The 17635-nt window shown below is 34.3% G+C and overlaps 3 protein-coding genes across 5 annotated transcripts in view; 1 reads left to right on the top strand and 2 right to left on the bottom strand.

The window, feature by feature from the left end:
- LOC115883186 (facilitated trehalose transporter Tret1-like) overlaps nucleotides 1-6364 on the bottom strand; it is an 18489-nt gene extending 12125 nt beyond the window's left edge. The window contains exon 1 of the mRNA XM_030901498.1: nucleotides 6346-6364. The gene's annotated coding sequence lies outside the window, so the exon portion shown is untranslated. The remainder of the gene's footprint in view (nucleotides 1-6345) is intronic.
- Nucleotides 789-17635, top strand: LOC115883184 (ATP-citrate synthase). Of its 3 annotated transcripts, none has more exons than XM_030901493.1 (19): nucleotides 789-934; nucleotides 4695-4925; nucleotides 6742-6945; nucleotides 10385-10717; nucleotides 10888-11008; nucleotides 11069-11266; nucleotides 11463-11593; nucleotides 11898-12124; nucleotides 13113-13154; nucleotides 13339-13503; nucleotides 13562-14016; nucleotides 14230-14272; nucleotides 14331-14451; nucleotides 14511-14654; nucleotides 15101-15286; nucleotides 15518-15636; nucleotides 15704-15875; nucleotides 16338-16407; nucleotides 16468-16909. In XM_030901493.1, exons 2-19 carry the CDS (start codon nucleotides 4724-4726, stop codon nucleotides 16844-16846), a joined length of 3312 nt encoding a protein of 1103 aa, XP_030757353.1. In that variant the 5' UTR covers nucleotides 789-934; nucleotides 4695-4723; the 3' UTR covers nucleotides 16847-16909. The 3 variants fall into 3 exon arrangements, with proteins under 3 accessions (XP_030757353.1, XP_030757354.1, XP_030757355.1); XM_030901494.1 differs by lacking the exon at nucleotides 789-934 and adding an exon at nucleotides 2742-2916 and having other exon boundaries at nucleotides 16468-17635; XM_030901495.1 differs by lacking the exons at nucleotides 789-934; nucleotides 13113-13154 and adding an exon at nucleotides 2742-2916.
- Nucleotides 7901-10138, bottom strand: LOC115883188. Its single transcript, XM_030901505.1, has 2 exons — nucleotides 9293-10138; nucleotides 7901-8413 (listed from the first exon to the last, which is right to left on the bottom strand). The coding sequence occupies exons 1-2, from the start codon at nucleotides 9774-9776 to the stop codon at nucleotides 8013-8015; spliced, it is 885 nt and encodes a 294-aa protein (XP_030757365.1). The 5' UTR covers nucleotides 9777-10138; the 3' UTR covers nucleotides 7901-8012.

The raw sequence follows: 17635 nt of genomic DNA, 5'->3' as shown, positions 1-17635 counted from the left end.
ATATTTCGTACAAAATTCGTTACAAAATATATAAAAATCATCTTATTATATATTTTACCTTCTATTTAAAGTATATGAAAGTATTAATTTACCTTTGTTTAGCAAATTAAATGCAAAAATCATTTTTGTGTAACTTAAGCAACCAGTAATACACCTTTGGTAACAATCATCCCTTAATATCTCACCGCTCAATCCCGACATAAAATAAGTACTTATATAAAAAACAAAAGACTATCATTTGGGATTCGCAGATACGGCGTGCGATGTTAACTATAATCCTAACTTTCTGGCGCTTGAGGTTTGTGATTTGTGAGGTTGTGGGAACTGGCCAGCCCATGATCTCTTGAGTTGTTGTTAGGAATAGCTGGGAATAGCACAAGGAATAGTTAGGAATTGTTTCCTGTCGTACGATGTCTGTCAAGGTAGTCTAATGATGACGAGGCGCCGGTCAATTCTACCACAAAATTCCGCATTCTCAGATGATTCTCAGGTACCATCGTTTACAGGTGGGATTAAGATTCGTCTGGTCGGAGAGGCGACGCTTGCAATTCACCCTGTAAATGCTTGGAGTTATAAACTTGGGAATGTTTTTTGTTACTTTTTAACAACAATTTTTCCAATGATTTATAGGTAGTTCCAGCATGTTTCCAGTTTGCCCCATTACGAAAGAAGTCTTTTTTTTTATTCTGGTTTGTTATTTTTTTCACAAATATCCACAAATATCCTGTAAAAATGAAGGAGTAGTTCAAATAAACGAACGTCTATTTTAAATTTTAGTAGAGAATATTGATCTGTCAAAAGAAGAGGTTGTCAAACTGTTGTTCTTCGTCGTGGTCCTGTAGTAAATTGTGCAATTTTTCGTAATTTTAACCACTGTCCAGCGTTATTTTTGTTATTTTTGTGTTAAAGAGTGCAGTTTTACACTATATAACTGGTAAGATTTAATATCAGTTCAATACTTTTGTTCCTATACGGTTTAATTTAAATATAAATTCATTATTGAAATGTTTCCATTTCACATGTTTATTTTTAATAGTCTCATCCTTTTCTATCTAATTTGTATGAATAAGGATAGAATATAGAAACGTCAAATACTCTTATGTATGGTGAAAAGTGTGGACGTCATAATTTTTTTGGGTAATAAATTTTATTAAAATAAATGTGATAAATGTTTTGTTTGTATTTTTATCTTTAGAAGAATCTAGAGTCTAGAGGCATTATTTAATCTCAGAATTCATTGGTTATCTCTGTATTACTTATTATTTTCCTAATGTTTTTTTTTTAAATTAATACATTTTTTTTCATACCTAATTAGCAAATCATCTTCGAAACATAATTATTTTACGATCATTTAATCTTTCAACCACGTGTTTTTATGGTAATTACAATATTTAATGGTAATTAGAAACATTAGGAGTTAAATTTGCATTTCTTTCTAAGGTAAATCGACGCCGTTTTTTTTCGCTGGAATACATAAATACTGATGTGCGTACTGATTGATAAGTAGATAGTAAAGGATAGTAGATACCATAGCCCATAGGGAATTTTGTATAATTTAGAACGATATAATATCCAAAAAATTAAAAAAATGAAACTTATTTATTAAAAAAATATTAAGTCTGTATTTTGTTTGAATTGCATAAAAATATGCATAAAATTGCAAAGTTAATATTCCAAAATGCAATATTATTTCAGATTTTATAAACTAATATTTTAATAAACTTGGAGCCAACATTGTATATTATAAAAAATATTTTTTAGTATCAAGAATCTTCAAATGCAATTTGTGTTATTTTTAAACTTTAGTATCATACAAAGAGATCAATAATAAGATGCTTTAGGTTACTTGAAGGTTACACTTTGTATATCACTGAAATATATTTTGACCATCCATATTATTCTAACAAAATATGTTTTAATAATAAATGTTATCGGATATATAATGTTAGCACAGTGATTTCAAAGACGAATGGTTCATTGCAATTTTGTAAATACGATTAACAACAATATTGTTTACATATTTATTTTTATTTCTTTAACGTTGATTTTAAAAGACTGTTTATGTCATATATTATAACAGACTTTCCATTACTGTAGATAAAAATATTTTTCTAAATTACAATATAGTTTTTCCCCATACCAAAATAAATTTTAATAAGTTACCTTCATGAAATATATGTATATTATAAAATATTTATCGTTAAATTATATAACTTATAATTAAAATTAGATTTTTAAAATAGCAACGAATTTAAAAATAAATTTGATTTTATCGTAATCTGTTAATTGTTTACAAAATAAGGTCATATGTTTTCAAATAAACCTTGTAAACATATTTTTATGGTATATTTCACAAAAACACATTTTAAATGATTTTTATTAATTAAAATTTTATTTTTTTCATTAAAATTCTGTTATACAAACTATTTTGTTAAATTCAATCTATGAAAATGTTAGGTAGGGTCTTTTATATACAAGTTTTTTGGACTTATTATATGAGTTCTGAAATCAAAATATACACGGTGTCTCAGTATAAGAAGGCACTCTACAAGGGTTAACCTAGGCCATAAGAAATTCTGAAGAAAAAAAGATTTTTCTTTGTCGATAACACAGACAGAATGAAAATTTGAATTTCGAAAGTGGCGAGATTTTTGACGAGAAAGAGCGACCGCGGTTTTTTTATCACGTCACCGTCACTACTCGAACATGTAGTGATAAATTCGAGGAGCTGTTAATATATCGAGTACCCTAGCAGTACCGGCAACTAGTCGAGTGAAAGCAGCGGTGGTGGTACCGTGCAACACCGTGATATTCGCCCCAAATCAAGTTTTTAAAGTCGATGTGGTCGAATTAGAGACGGTATATTGACGTGAAAGTGCCCGCTGTGATTGGAATTTGTGATATTTATTTTATTTCGTAAGTTCACAACGTTATTATAGGTACTCGTCGATATTTAAATTACCGACATAGTTCAATTTTATTGACGTTAGACGGACAATGATGAGTTGCGAATAATTATTTCAAAAAAATACAAACATTTGTTAAATTTATATGTAATTATTATGACTCCTATTAAAGCAGTGAAAACTATAATTTTGATGGTTTTTCTTCACTTTCACTTCGTTTGGATGGAAACTTTTTCAAAATAATATGTTATGACGAGATGAGGTATTCTAAGTGAATGAAGATTCTTATAAATATGCAAATGGTTTTTAGTAGATTTTTTTTAACAAATAACAATCTGAATGATGTAAAATGTAGAATGAGTGGGAGTTATCCTTCCTTGAGTTATAACTCATCATACATGAGGATTTTCCTATTGTAGGGGGGACAGGGTATTTTCCACCCTCCTCTGAAAACATATGTTCTTCCTCGGACAGTATACAACTTTCAACGGTTGAGGTTTATCCCTCCGCGCCCTTTACAGTCGAGGAGCTTGTCTCCGGCTAAGGTACCCGTGAGGTGGAGGATCTGTCTTCATTTTCTCCACCTCTTTAACTTGGTCTCTCCTTAGACCAGATACTGGTGTTGTCGCGCGATCTATAAGAGAGGATATATCCCTCCGTCTTTATTGCCTCCTTGGATTTGAGGTCAATTCCTTTTGTGAGGACCTGGACTGTGTTGATGACTCGCCAACTCGATGTTCTTACATTGCTGGTTTGGTTTGGTTTATTCTTACAACTTGGATAAGGCTGAGCAAGTAGGTGGTGTCTTTTCCCTTGCTCCTCGGCCGAAAGACCGTGATGGTCGTCCCTTTTGGGATGTTTTATCCCTTCGCTGCAACCAGTCCCTGCCAATTCCTAGGTGCAGTTTCCATCTGAATGATAGAATGATATAAAATCGCTAAAAACCGCAACTTGTATACAGAAATCTGGTAAAAGTTGCGCCTTGATGAATACTACAACGTCATGTATAGAAATCAAAAAAAATTCTATCCTGCCAAAAAAAGATATTTTAGGGAAACCGAATTTTCACGATATACTTTTTATATTTTTCTAGCTCTATTTGACAATGGATTTTCAATTTTATTTTTTAAGGCATTGTCACCACAAAAAACAATCTTTATATCTCTCCAGGCTTACGACATCATCCCTGTATATAGTTTCTAAGTTATTTGACCTTGATCTTTGTATTTTTAAAACCAGTTAGGTGTCTGTTTTTCATGGTAATTCTAATAAGGTATGGCACAAAAATGTACGTATAATTACCCATTAGAAATAAGTTATTATCTAATTTACGTAAAAATACCTTTTAAGGATACAGTATCAACGTATTTTTAAGGAAACACAAATACTATAAGATTATCTTATCTGGTCATCAAAAATCATTAAAAATTTCCAATTAAATTAGAAAGTATCGAGGGAAAGTATATGGGGACCCACCAAAATCAAAGTCAACGTTTACATAGCATAGAAATGGACATAATTAAATATTATATAAAACAGAAACCTGTTAAACCAGAATAATATATTATTTAGTTTGGTACTCTAACCATACAGAAGTTCTGTAAAGTGCATTCTAATACAGGGTGTCAAAAAATATCTATTTCGATGGGTTGCAACTGGCCCTGGGAAGCATTTAAGGGTAAATACATATATGGAAATTTTTGTCTTATTTTTATCTGTAGAATCAACCACCGAAGTTGGACACACTATTTTTTTGACACCCTGTATAATTTTTTAATTTCTTTCCAGATCGAAACAAGTAATTTCTTGCTAGTAAAATGTCGGCCAAGGCCATAAGGGAGGCAACGGGGAAAAACTTGATAAATCAAAGGTTAGGCGACACTGCGGCCGCTCAATGTCGATTTGCCAGCATAAATCCGGACACCAAGTTTTCCGAAGTGGTCGCTAACAACCCCTGGCTCAAGACTGACCGGTTGGTGGTCAAACCGGATCAGTTAATCAAAAGGAGGGGAAAATTAGGTAAGAAACGATGGATTTCGAGCCATATTAAGCGAACTTATTGTATACACCCTGTATATTACTCATAATATCTCTAATTCGGAGATATTCACTTACTTCTGAGAGAAAAATTGGAACAAATTTGGGCCACCCCGTACAGTCAATGAAAATAAAGCTCATACGTCAGCACATAAAGCTCTCGTCTTCAGTACTAATCATATTAAAATAGACGCATATACTATAAGAAGCTATGTTTCAGAGTAGATTGCAGTTTGTATTTTAACAGAAATATTTGGTGTAAAAATTCAAGTGAAAAAGAATAAGTTTTACCAGAGCCAGTGTATAATAAAGCCCATCCTGTATAATAAAATTCACCTTCAAATCAAAATGCATTATGTTTATGCGACTAAAGACTAATTTAAATGCATCAAAAAATTTATGCAATAATTTTGCGAAAAATTAATTTTCTAAAATTGTTATTGCACTATGTTATTTTTTTATTTATTCATATTTGACGTAGATATATTACTCAGTATATTACCAATTAAACCTGTTTTTTTTTCGGTAATTTATTAAAAAATATTAGAGTAATATTTTATAATTTTTATGTTAGACATAGATGTTTTTTAGTGTTTTTCTTTTTTAGTCTCTATACCGGGTGTTGCATCATCGAGCGGGACATAGGAATTCCCATGTAAATTTTAATGGGGTCAATTATTGGCTTCCCTAATTATTTTAGAGAATAATTCTATTTAGGTTTATTGAAGAGCACTAAAACCCACATTCAAAAGAATAACTTTAGATATTTTTGATTAGGCCGTTTACGAGTTATCGCCGATTTCTTTTTAAATATTTCTCCTTTCTTATGGCCCTGTATTTACTTATGAGCACCAGTCAAGGTAAAAGATAACTGTCAAATGAAGTTGTCATTTAATAGTACCTAAATTAATAAGTTATTGATTTGGTTACTTTTTTTTACTTTAATTCATATTAATTTGTATTTATAAATACATCTTTAAGATTTCCGATGTAGGAATGAGTTTTCAAAAATAATAAAGCACTAAATAGGTAAATTTCTGAAATGACAACTTCATTTGACAGTTATCTTTTACCTTGACTGGTGCTCATAAGTAGGTAAATACAGGGCCATAAGAAAGGAGAAATATTTAAAAAGAAATCGGGCGATAACTCGTACACGGCCTAATCAAAAATATCTAAAGTTATTCTTTTGAATGTGGCTTTTAGTGCTCTTCAATAAACCTAAATAGAAATATTCTCTAAAATAATTAGGGAAGTCAATAATTGACCCCATTAAAATTTACATGGGATTTCCTATGTCCCGTCCGACGATGCAACACCTGGTATGTGTTTGTCATGTAAATTTTCTATTTAGATTTTTTTTTTGTTATTTTAAAATAAACTTTTAATACAAAATACATACTTAGATTCAGGAGCAGGAGGATTGTTTAGTTCCATTGTCTGTTGGTTTTCTTGATAGGTATCAGCTGTTTAAAAAAACACAATCACTAGAAATACATTAAAGAACTACTGTGTTGGGATTTGTTCCAATTTTAAAATGTTTGCGAATGAAAACTTGCACGTCATCTATGTTTTTGGTGCTTTTTGGCAGGCTATTAATTAAGTATATGTTTGCGTAAATAATATATAAAAATGATGTATAAAATAATGTTTTCTCTATGAATATCATATGTTGGATAAATATAAAAAAGGTTGATTCGTTTATACTTTTCAAATTTCTAAACAAAATATTGTAGAGAATTACATTACGTCGTTGTTGTTCGTATAACTATTAGGTTTTATGATCGAATTTTTTTAGGTTTAATTGCTGTAAATAAAACGCTGGATGAAGTACAAAAATGGATAGGCGATCGAATGAACAAGGATCAAAAAATCGGTCAAGCTTCCGGAAAGCTCAAGAATTTTATTATCGAACCATTTATACCCCACAAAGACGAAGAAGAAACCTACGTTTGCATTTATTCACACAGGCATGCCGATACCATACTATTCTATCATCAAGGTGAGATATATTATAGGGTATAGTCCGTTCAGCGAGAGAGTATTACAGTTGAGGGTTGGAACCTTTGGTGTTACACAGCAAAATAAAAACACTAAATCACCACAATACACCAAAACACTTTTACTTTTACACTGGACGCGCGTTTCGCTAACCATGTTAGCATCATCAGCAGGTGATTATAAACTAAGTTTATTGATGATTATAAACTAAGTTTATAATCATCTGCTGATGATGCTAACATGGTTAGCGAAACGCGCGTCCAGTGTAAAAGTAAAAGTTTTTTGGTGTATTGTGGTGATTTAGTGTTTTTATTTTGAGAGAGTATCCCCTACAGTGACAGATAAGCCTGTCAGTTTAAATTTTGTCATTTTTTCGATGTCCAACTGTCGAAATCTTCCCTGTCTCGTGGGAAGGACTTTATCTTGTAATAATAACTTGTATTTTGTATTATTAATATATTACTATTGTATTTTTAAAGGCCCGACAATTTTATGATACTTTTTTATATATATTTATAATGGAACCGTTTAGTACAGTCTATTTCATTAAAGTTGACGAGTTAAGATCTATAATATTTAAAAGATTTGATGTTTTAACGTTTTAACTGAATCTATATTTAAAAAAAAACAGCGTCAGAGACGCCTGGGAAATGGCAATCGATGCGAATTTTGCCGAGGTCAATCTTTAGACATAATTTACTACTAAAAATTTACATTAAACTTAGAACCTCCTTACGGCCAACTGGCAGTAAGGGCTATGAACAAATAAAAAAGAGTACAAGGGCCAAGTAAATGACATCTACGGCTTGACCGCGCCAAAATTATCATTAAAAATCATTCCTTAGCTGTCTTTGAAGTCGTTTTTTTTTCGATTGTACAATATTATTTTCTATTTAGGTAGTAAAATTTTTTTGTACCCTTGGTAGTAACTTTAGGTAGTAACTAGGAGCTAGGAGTATATTGAAACAAGGAATTTTATTCTTTTCATAACAAGGTACAAATCATATTAATAACATGATAACTAATAGAAAGCTTTAGATTAAGAAATAACAGATAAAAAATTAGTCTTTAGTATCTCTTCAGTTGAAACTGCTGTAATAGATCATTGGCTACAGCCGTATCTGCACAGAAATTATTCTCCAGACTGTCAAACGTCGGTAACAAAAACGGTATAATGGGCTCGATATTGTGAAACGCCATGTACGGTGTACGTTTCTTTCTCTCTGTGCGTTTCAATCCCCTAACATCTGCAACCGTCAATTGCTTTGCTATCTTTTCCCGAATCAAAATTTCGTTTATGGACTGTAAACTTTGGGAGCTCCCCTGATATTCACCCAAGTTCAGCCACAGTATTTTGTTTTTGTCGTCTTTACTAGTAACTAGACCAAAAAGTACTTTGTTCAGTACAAGTTCGGTAAATTTTGTAACTGCATCTGAATGCCAGGTACTAGAATCGATAGGACCCAATCCTAATAATAAATGATGGTAATCGAAAAAAAAAGGGCGTCAAAGACGGCTGAGGAACGGCGATCGATGATAATTTTGGCGTCAAGCTCTACTACTCTTCTTTATTTTTTCATGGAGCTTACTGCCAGTTAGATGCCTTAAGATACCAACAGCTATGGTAGGCTATTAAGATCGGCAAAAAAAAGTTTTTTTAATTTCACTCAGAATGAGTTATTTGGGTCATAAATGACCTAAATACGAAATATTTTCATGGTGTCTGTCTGTCCGTCTGTAACACTATAACTGAAAAACCGCTAAACCGATTTTAACCAAATTTGGCACAAAAATACTGTGGCACCCGAGAATCTGGCCATTAGTTTTTGGTGGGGGTGGGGGGTTGGTAAGGTGGTATGGGACGGGTTTAAAAATTTTCAAAAATCGTAACTCCAAAATTACAGTAGCTAGCGAAACGCGGTTTTCAATTTAAGATTAGGAATAATATTTGTAATAACATCAAAATTAGTCAAAGTCGCAGTTTTTGAGATATTCCGTGTTTCCGTAGTCCGTTTTTGAGAAAATCCATGTGGAGAACTCCAAACTCCCCCCATCGGACGCTACCCCAGGTGGCGGATAGGGGAAATAACCGCAGACCAAAATTGGAAAAATTCCTTTACTTTGAAACTAAAAGAACTGCCTACCAACTGTTTATTAACATATTTTAGTATGGGCGGCTATACGTGCCTCCCGGCGCCATTTTTTTTTATATTGAGTTAAAATGATTTTTTAATGGTTTTGACGGGTCTGGATCTGACCTGGTCAAAATTATTATCGATCGTCGTTCCCCAGCCGTCTTTGACGCCTTTTTTTTACAAGGCACAAGAAGATATAAAACCAACGTTTACCTGACAATCCACTTCTAATTGCAAATTGTGGTACCGTATACATCTTGGTAGTCATAAAATAAATGTTGTTTAATTCAACTTTGACCATATATCCAAAATCTATGAGAAATACCCAGGCCAGGTGTTTCTCCTGATTAGTTAATGGAACATTGACCAATCTGCCTCTGTAAAATGTTTCCTCTGTATATGCCACACAGTACATTTGCAGACTGAAGTTGATTTCAGGGATGCGATAAGAATCTTTGTATTTTGAATAGAAATTGTGTAGATATCTTTGGAAGAGGTCTAGTTCTTTTTCTTTGGGCACCACCCAGAATTTCGATGGATCGTATACGTGACTGATTCGAACTCTGTATAAATTGTTAAGTATCCAATTTTCTTTGTCGAAGTAGATGGGAATTTTGACGTTTTTCTGATGGTTGAGAAAGAAGTTCCAGTCCACTAGTATATGTGTTGGAGGTTTGTTTTTAATGTCCTCACTCATTTTACAAAATAATCATGTAATAATTACAGGAACAATATTTATTAACGTTTACAGGTATTAAACAAGATGTAAAACAAAAAAGAAATGAAACATTTTTATTTTTGTGGTTAACTTCTCACACTTAAATCACAACTGGCTTCAGCTGATTAGCTACCACAGATGAAGGAGAGAGAATGTGTGCATAGAGTAGGCCATAGATAAAGACTAGGGATGGTCAGGATCGAATCGATTCGGAGTATCGATTCTATTCTGTTTATCTCAAAAATTCATCGTTTTTTGGTATATCTCGTGTCTTGAATATTTCTAAGACCCGTGTACACGGTGTTTCAAATTGGGATCTAGGACTTTATTTTGACAGTATTAGTTGATTAGATGAGATAGGCGCCCATGTTTTGGACTATTTAATGATTTATTGCACTGAAAAAAAACGCATTTGAAACACCTTGTCTATAATCTATTATTATTTGTATACATATATGTGTATGGAGTCTCTTTGTCCAACACATTAGATTATATTTAATGTGTCGTCTCTTTTGTGAAATAGACAGCATTTTGCTTTACTAGAAAAGTAGTTTAGAAAAATACCAGAGAGATATAATATTTTTTAGGCGGCGTGGATATCGGAGACGTAGACAGCAAAGCAGTCAAACTCGACGTCCCCGTGGGAGAAAATTTGACAGAAGATAGCATAACAAAAGTTTTACTTGGGCAAGTTAAATCGGCCAAAAAAGCGATGATTTCTAAGTTTATTTACAACCTATATGAACTGTACGTCGATCTGTATTTTACCTATTTAGAAATAAATCCCTTGGTCGTGACGGATAAGGAAATATTTATTCTGGATTTGGCTGCGAAACTGGACGCCACTGCCGACTTTATTTGCCGACCGAAATGGGGGGAGATCGACTATCCCCCTCCTTTTGGGCGCGATGCTTATCCAGGTAATTTTCTTTTTATAAAAAATTATACATTTTCAAAAAGTTAATAACAAAAAAGTTTTTCCTCCTGTAAAGATAACGATCCATCCGGGGAACTACTGTATGAATAAAATAAAAAATGTGTCTCTCCTGGTTTTCACAATTCTATATTGTATTTTTTTGTGTTTTTTTAGAGGAAGCATATATCGCGGATTTGGATTCGAAATCTGGCGCCTCTCTAAAATTGACAATTTTAAACAGGAAAGGACGCATATGGACCATGGTAGCCGGAGGGGGAGCCTCCGTTATATACAGGTAAATTGCTATACAGGGTGTCCCAAAAAAATCTCTTTTTTTTATTTATTTTTTTTTCAGCGACACTATTTGCGATCTAGGAGGCAGTTCTGAGCTGGCAAATTATGGGGAATATTCTGGTGCGCCTTCCGAGCAACAAACTTACGAATATGCGAAGACTATTTTATCTTTAATGACGCACGAGAAACATCCTCAAGGAAAAGTACTAATTATCGGGGGTGGTATCGCCAATTTTACCAACGTAGCAGCTACATTTAGGTACTATCCGCACGTCTATTTAAAATTTTACTTATTTTCGTGTTTCCCCTCCTGTTTTTTTACGCCAGTACTGATCAACATTTTCTTTTTGACGAAATGGCGAAGGTGCCAATTAAAAAAAAATTAAAATATTTCTAATTTCAAAAAAGTAGATTTTCGTATCTGATTATTTTATTTGCATGTTTTTATTGTTTAGGGGCATTATAACGGCTTTCGTTGAATTCAAGGACCGCATGATCGATCACAACATCAAAATTTTCGTGAGAAGAGCGGGTCCCAATTATCAGGAGGGCTTGAGGAGGATGCGCGAGGTCGGGCAAACTTTAGGTACGTTTTTAGAGTCTATATAAACGGAACACCCGGTATAATATACCGGGTGTTCCGGTAATTTATTATATTACGTATGGCTCTTTCAATAGAAAAAAATTATCAAAGACACCTATGATTTTTCTCTGGTATTTTATAGTTGAATGAGCCATATGTAATATAAAACCGCGAATATCTGAGGAACCGTTAAAAATTTTCAAACACTTTAATACAAAAAAATGTTCGATTTTTAATTCTCCATCTGACAAAAAAAAATACTATACCGAGTGTTCCATTTTTTAAAAACGACGAAATTTTTTTTTAGGTATTCCCTTGTACGTTTTCGGTCCCGAAACGCATATGACGGCGATCTGCGGTATGGCGCTCGGTACCAGACCCATACCGCAAGAAAACAACGTCGAATTTGCCACGGCCAACTTTCTATTACCGTCCGGAGATAAACAACCAATTAAGAAGAAACCCGAGGAAGTGGCGGCTGCGCGGGAAACAGCTTTGAAAGCTGCAGCCGCATCGGCAGCTGAAAGGAGAACCGTAAGTTATGAAAAAGAATGTTTTTTAAATTACTCGATGATTTTTTGGGACACTTTGTACTATGAGAGTATGAGAGTACAATAAAGTTTCGTAAATTTTATCTAAAGTCTGTGCAACGAGTGGGGGAAGATTTTGACAGACTACGACATCTAAAATAAAGACAAAAGTGACAACTGTTAACTAAACTGTCATTGTCAGGTGTCCTCTCTCTTGTTGAATGGACTATACATACAATATAAAATATTGTAAAGTGTAGTCAAGGGAAATAGTACTTCTGCTGGTATATTGTCTTCTTTACTAAATATGTTGTTTTAGGGTATTTAAATTCTAATTAAAAAAAAATTCTGTACCTTTTCCTTTAATTCATTTCTTTTACTGTTAAGCACCGTCTACACGTAACGTTTTAACTGTCAGTCTTGCCTGTTCCAGTCAAACCTTATCAATAAAATATCGTGTGTGACTGTGTAGAATTAAGATGGTTTTACTGACGGAGCTATGGTTTTGCTTGCAATGAAAAAAATAAGTAGGTTTATATTACAGCATCTTTAAATTTCATATATTTTTAGGGTCCTACAAAATCGTTTAAAGATATTTAGTGATCATTACCGACCAATAATAACGTCGTTTTAGTAATTTTGTAGTAAAATTCCGTGTTTTTTCTTTTCAACTTAGCACAGTGCTAATCTAAAACTGCAAGCAAAACTTCCAGTTTTGTTCCTTCCCTTAGTTATTATCCATCTTACCCGACCGACAAAACGTTACGTTTGGGCGGAGGTTTACAACTATGTTTATGGTGGTTTGGTCTTTATTTTCTATTCTTATTACTAACAAGCGTTTCGAAAATGTTTCGAAGCAAATTTTAAAATGAACTTAAAATTATTCTCTGCAGTTTAATAAAAATAATAGTGTGTGCTGATGTAGATTAATTATGATTGTTATCTTTTATAAAAAAAAATATTTTTTTTTTGAAAATTCTATAATTTTTAAGGAAGTGAACCGGATGGACACTAAAGACCACCTATCATACCAGGTAATCATCATTACATAGAATAATACTTTATGATCGAAAGAAAAAACGTTAAAAACGGCTGGGGAATTTTGATCTCGCCTTTTTTTGACTCCTTTTTTTTCTATCCATACCGACCATAAAAAATCATTTGAAAATTAAGGTAAATTTTGTGTTTTTATTGTTTTATTTTTTGTATATATACCAGGCTGTTAAAAAATACGACCCCCTTTTCACGGCAACGACAAAATCGATAGTGTGGGGCATGCAGAATAGGGCTGTACAGTCGATGTTGGATTTCGATTTCGTTTGCCGCAGGCAGGAACCCAGCGTCGTCGCCATCATCTATCCCTTTACGGGCGACCACAAACAGGTACTATTTAGTTACGCACCCAGTATATTTTTATTTTACTTCGTTCGTTTCCCCCTAGAAATTCTACTGGGGCCACAAAGAAATCCTCATTCCCGTCTACAAGAAAATGAACGACGCGATGAGCAAACATCCCGACTCCGACGTGCTAATATCGTTCGCCTCGTTGCGGTCCGCGTACCAGAGCACCGTGGAAACGATGGAGTACCCCCAGATCCGTACCATAGCCATAATCGCCGAGGGAATCCCCGAAAATATGACGCGGAAACTGATCAAAATGGCGGACGAAAAGGGAATCGTCATAATAGGCCCGGCGACGGTGGGCGGACTAAAACCGGGCTGTTTTAAAATCGGCAACACCGGCGGCATGATGGATAACATTCTGCACTCGAAACTGTACCGACCTGGCAGCGTTGCCTACGTTTCCAAGTCGGGCGGTATGTCGAATGAGTTGAACAATATCGTGTCGCATACGACGGACGGCGTGTATGAAGGCGTTGCTATCGGGGGTGACAGGTAAAAAAATATCCTACGATCAGAAAAAAACGGCGTCAAAGAAGGTTGGGAATGACGATCGTATTTTTGGCAAGGTCGAGCTCTAGACGTCATTTTACTTGACAAGTTTTTGACCTCGCCAAAATTATCATCGATTGTCGTTCGTCAGCCGTCTATGACGCCGTTTTTTTCAAGGGGGTCATACGGTATTTAATATGTAATATATTCTTTTAGGTATCCTGGCACTACGTTTATGGATCATATTAGGCGATATCAGGTAAATCGTGTATATTAATAATAAAAAAAACATCTTCTATTATTTTTTCTGGTACTAGGCCGACGATAAAGTGAAAATGATTATTCTTCTGGGCGAGGTGGGCGGTACCGAGGAATATTACGTATGCGAAGCTCTTAAAAATGGTGAACTGACGAAACCTTTGGTGGCCTGGTGTATAGGTACGAATAATAGATTTTTTTTATTCTAGTAGTACTATTTTAAAACAATTTAATTCTAGGTACTTGCGCTAGCATGTTCACCTCCGAAGTACAGTTCGGGCACGCCGGTTCTTGTGCTAATTCCGCCAGCGAAACTGCCACGGCCAAAAACGCCGCGCTTCGGGAAGCAGGTGCTCACGTGCCGGATTCCTTCGATTACTTAGGTAAAGTACCGTACGAGCGAAAAAAAACAGCGTCAAGTTAGCTTGGAAATGACGATTCCCCATATAAAAGTTCCTAGCCATCTCTGACGCCGTTTTTTTTATCTTAATGTACTTTCTTTAAACAAAGAAGTATCATAAACGATATAACGTTTTTCCAGTGCAAACGCATATTGGAAGAAGGTTTTATCTTCGATTGAAATAGTTTATACAGTATAAGAATGACAGGTGTACGTTATGTGTAGACAGGGGTTTGGGTTAAAGTTAAACGACAGTTGTGTCGTAAAACTAAATGAGAAAAAACCGATTTGTCCTCTAAACACAACGTTTTATTTGGTACGTCTTGACTGGACAGCTAAGACTGAAAGGTAAAACGTTACGTGTAGACAGGGATTTAGGTTGGATAAATATATATTTACTGTGTAAATTTGGTAAAAATTTGTGTTTAGGCGAAGTGATTCGATCGGTTTACGAGGGTCTGGTTAAACAGGGAGTGATAGTACCGGCACCTGAAGTACCCCCGCCCACCGTACCCATGGACTACAATTGGGCCAGGGAATTGGGTCTGATTAGAAAACCGGCCAGTTTTATGACGTCGATTTGCGACGAAAGAGGACAAGAATTGATCTACGCAGGTTAGCACAACATTTTTTTTTAATTTTTAATTCATTTTTCAAACAATTTCTATGCCTCTTTATTTTTATAGTCTTTTTCTTTAGGTAAATATACGATCGAAAAAAAACGGTGTTTGACAAATTTTATGGTAACAATTACAAAGCAAGTGCAAATTATCTTTGACGCCGTTTTTTTTTTGTCACACGGTCTCTACAGCTCCCCGTTTGCTCATCAAAATAATTATTGTTTAGGTATGCCAATTTCGGAGGTTTTGCAGAAAAACGTGGGAATCGGAGGCGTAATATCGCTCCTGTGGTTCCAGAGATGTTTGCCCCCGTACGTGTGTAAATTCTTCGAAATGTGTCTTATGGTACGTTCATATTTTTTTATTCGATTTTATCCGAATTATTTCGAAAAAAATCGTGTTTTTTTGGCAGGTGACAGCCGACCACGGACCGGCCGTTTCCGGTGCCCATAACACCATCGTCTGCGCAAGAGCGGGGAAGGACCTGGTGTCGAGTTTGGTTTCCGGTTTGCTCACGATCGGCGACAGATTTGGCGGAGCCCTAGACAGCGCCGCCAAACAATTCAGCGACGCTTACGATACAGGTAGACCAATAAATACTTTATTACAGTCCATTTCAGTTGATTCCTTTCATTTTTCGCATAATTAAAAATGTACTAAAATCGTACAAATTTTTTAGGTAATCACATCCCTTTGATTACATTCTCATATCAAAAATTCACTAAATATGGTGCAAACATCTTAGGCAATCACATGTCCTGGATAGACTCTTGCTTGAAATGTACAGGGTGTAATTTTCGAGAGTTTTACGGGTTTCTCAGTGTAAATTGCTCTGTAAAATTGATACCCTGGAATTGCTTTGTAAAATTAGTTAGTAAATTTTTTAGCGCAAGTTTCTCTCTGTAAAAACTATGCACAATAATATTAAAAAATGGTATAATTTTTTGAATAATTTTTTCAAGTATCAAATATAAGTAATAATAAAAATACTGTTTTAAATTACACTTTACACGAAAAAATATTTTTTTATTTTTGTGTATTTTAAGGTATGCATCCTGCAGAGTTTGTAAATCACATGAGAAACAAGGGTGAACTAATTATGGGCATTGGACACAGGTTAGTATAAAATTTAAAAGAAAGTGATTTTTATTTAACGTATTTTTTTACATTTTCCAGGGTAAAGTCCATCAACAATCCCGATCAGAGAGTGAAAATTATCAAGGAATACGTGCTGGCAAATTTCCCAGCCACGCCGTTGCTTCTCTACGCGCTGGAGGTGGAGAAAATTACCACCAGCAAAAAACCCAACTTAATTTTAAACGTCGATGGTTGCATAGCGTGCTCCTTCGTGGATATGCTTCGGAATTGTGGCAGTTTCACCAGCGAGGAGGCCCAGGAATACATCAATATCGGCGCCATCAATTCCCTGTTCGTACTGGGCAGAACCATCGGGTTTATCGGCCATTTTATGGATCAGAAGAGACTGAAACAGGGCCTGTACAGGCACCCCTGGGACGACATTTCCTACGTTCTACCGGAGCAATATAACAACTAGGTTTTTATTTTTCCGGTAAAATCCGGAATTTTTAAACGCACTAAACGCGAAGGAAGAAAAAAATTAAGATTTAGGTTTAAAACTATATTAGGAATATATTAAGCTTGAACGAAAAATTGTATTTATTTGTTAATTAGTAATTTGTTATTGAAGTCGATGGTTGAATCTAAAAGTTGGTAACGAAACAAATTTAGATGTTAATGATGTTTTTCTATTTGTGTACGGGGTGTTCCCTAATGACGTGCTAGTGTTTGAGGGGGTGATTCTAAAAAAGTATGAATATACGGATATATTTTTAGGTTGTTTGTAAAAGATAGTATTAACGCTCCTTTTAAAATCAGCACCGAGTGTGTGTTATACAGATTTTAGCGACGAAATAAGTATCGTACGAATTAGAAAAGACGGCGTCATGATGACTTGGAAAGTGACACTCACAGTTTCCATGTAGTCTTTGCATAGCCCGTTGCTAAAAAAGATATTCAAATTTGTAATTTTCCTACTTTCGACCCAAAAAGACATAGGGAGAGACTTTAATATTCCAGGTAATGCTAATATATTGTAATTTTTTTCTTAGAATACATCCAAAAATCACCGTATATCATTAAGGAACACCCTGTGCATTTAAGACAATTTTTTTAAATGTTTTTATAATTTTGTGATGTATTTAAAATGTTTTAATGTTTATATGGAAAAAAAGACATCTGTTTTATTTATTCCTTTTATTTTAAAGATTGAATTGGAATTACATATATGTATGTTGTTTGTAATAAAAAGCATTTTAAATAGATA

The sequence above is a fragment of the Sitophilus oryzae genome, unplaced genomic scaffold (assembly GCF_002938485.1).
Source record: "Sitophilus oryzae breed Bouriz unplaced genomic scaffold, Soryzae_2.0 scaffold_1828_pilon_pilon, whole genome shotgun sequence".
Classification (NCBI taxonomy): Eukaryota; Metazoa; Arthropoda; class Insecta; order Coleoptera; family Curculionidae; genus Sitophilus; species Sitophilus oryzae.
This window is presented reverse-complemented; position numbering and strand designations above follow the sequence as displayed.

What these genes read in the sequence shown, in the direction of transcription:
- LOC115883184 (XM_030901494.1), top strand. Translation starts at nt 4,724, where the DNA reads ATGTCGGCCAAGGCCATAAGGGAGGCAACGGGGAAAAACTTGATAAAT. An exon ending in TGGGCGCGATGCTTATCCAG is followed by an intron (nt 10,718 to 10,887) that starts GTAATTTTCTTT and finishes GTGTTTTTTTAG; the next exon opens with AGGAAGCATATATCGCGGAT. An exon ending in GGATTCCTTCGATTACTTAG is followed by an intron (nt 14,655 to 15,100) that starts GTAAAGTACCGT and finishes ATTTGTGTTTAG; the next exon opens with GCGAAGTGATTCGATCGGTT.
- LOC115883188 (XM_030901505.1), bottom strand. Translation starts at nt 9,776, where the DNA reads ATGAGTGAGGACATTAAAAACAAACCTCCAACACATATACTAGTGGAC. An exon ending in AATTAGAAGTGGATTGTCAG is followed by an intron (nt 8,414 to 9,292) that starts GTAAACGTTGGT and finishes ATTTATTATTAG; the next exon opens with GATTGGGTCCTATCGATTCT.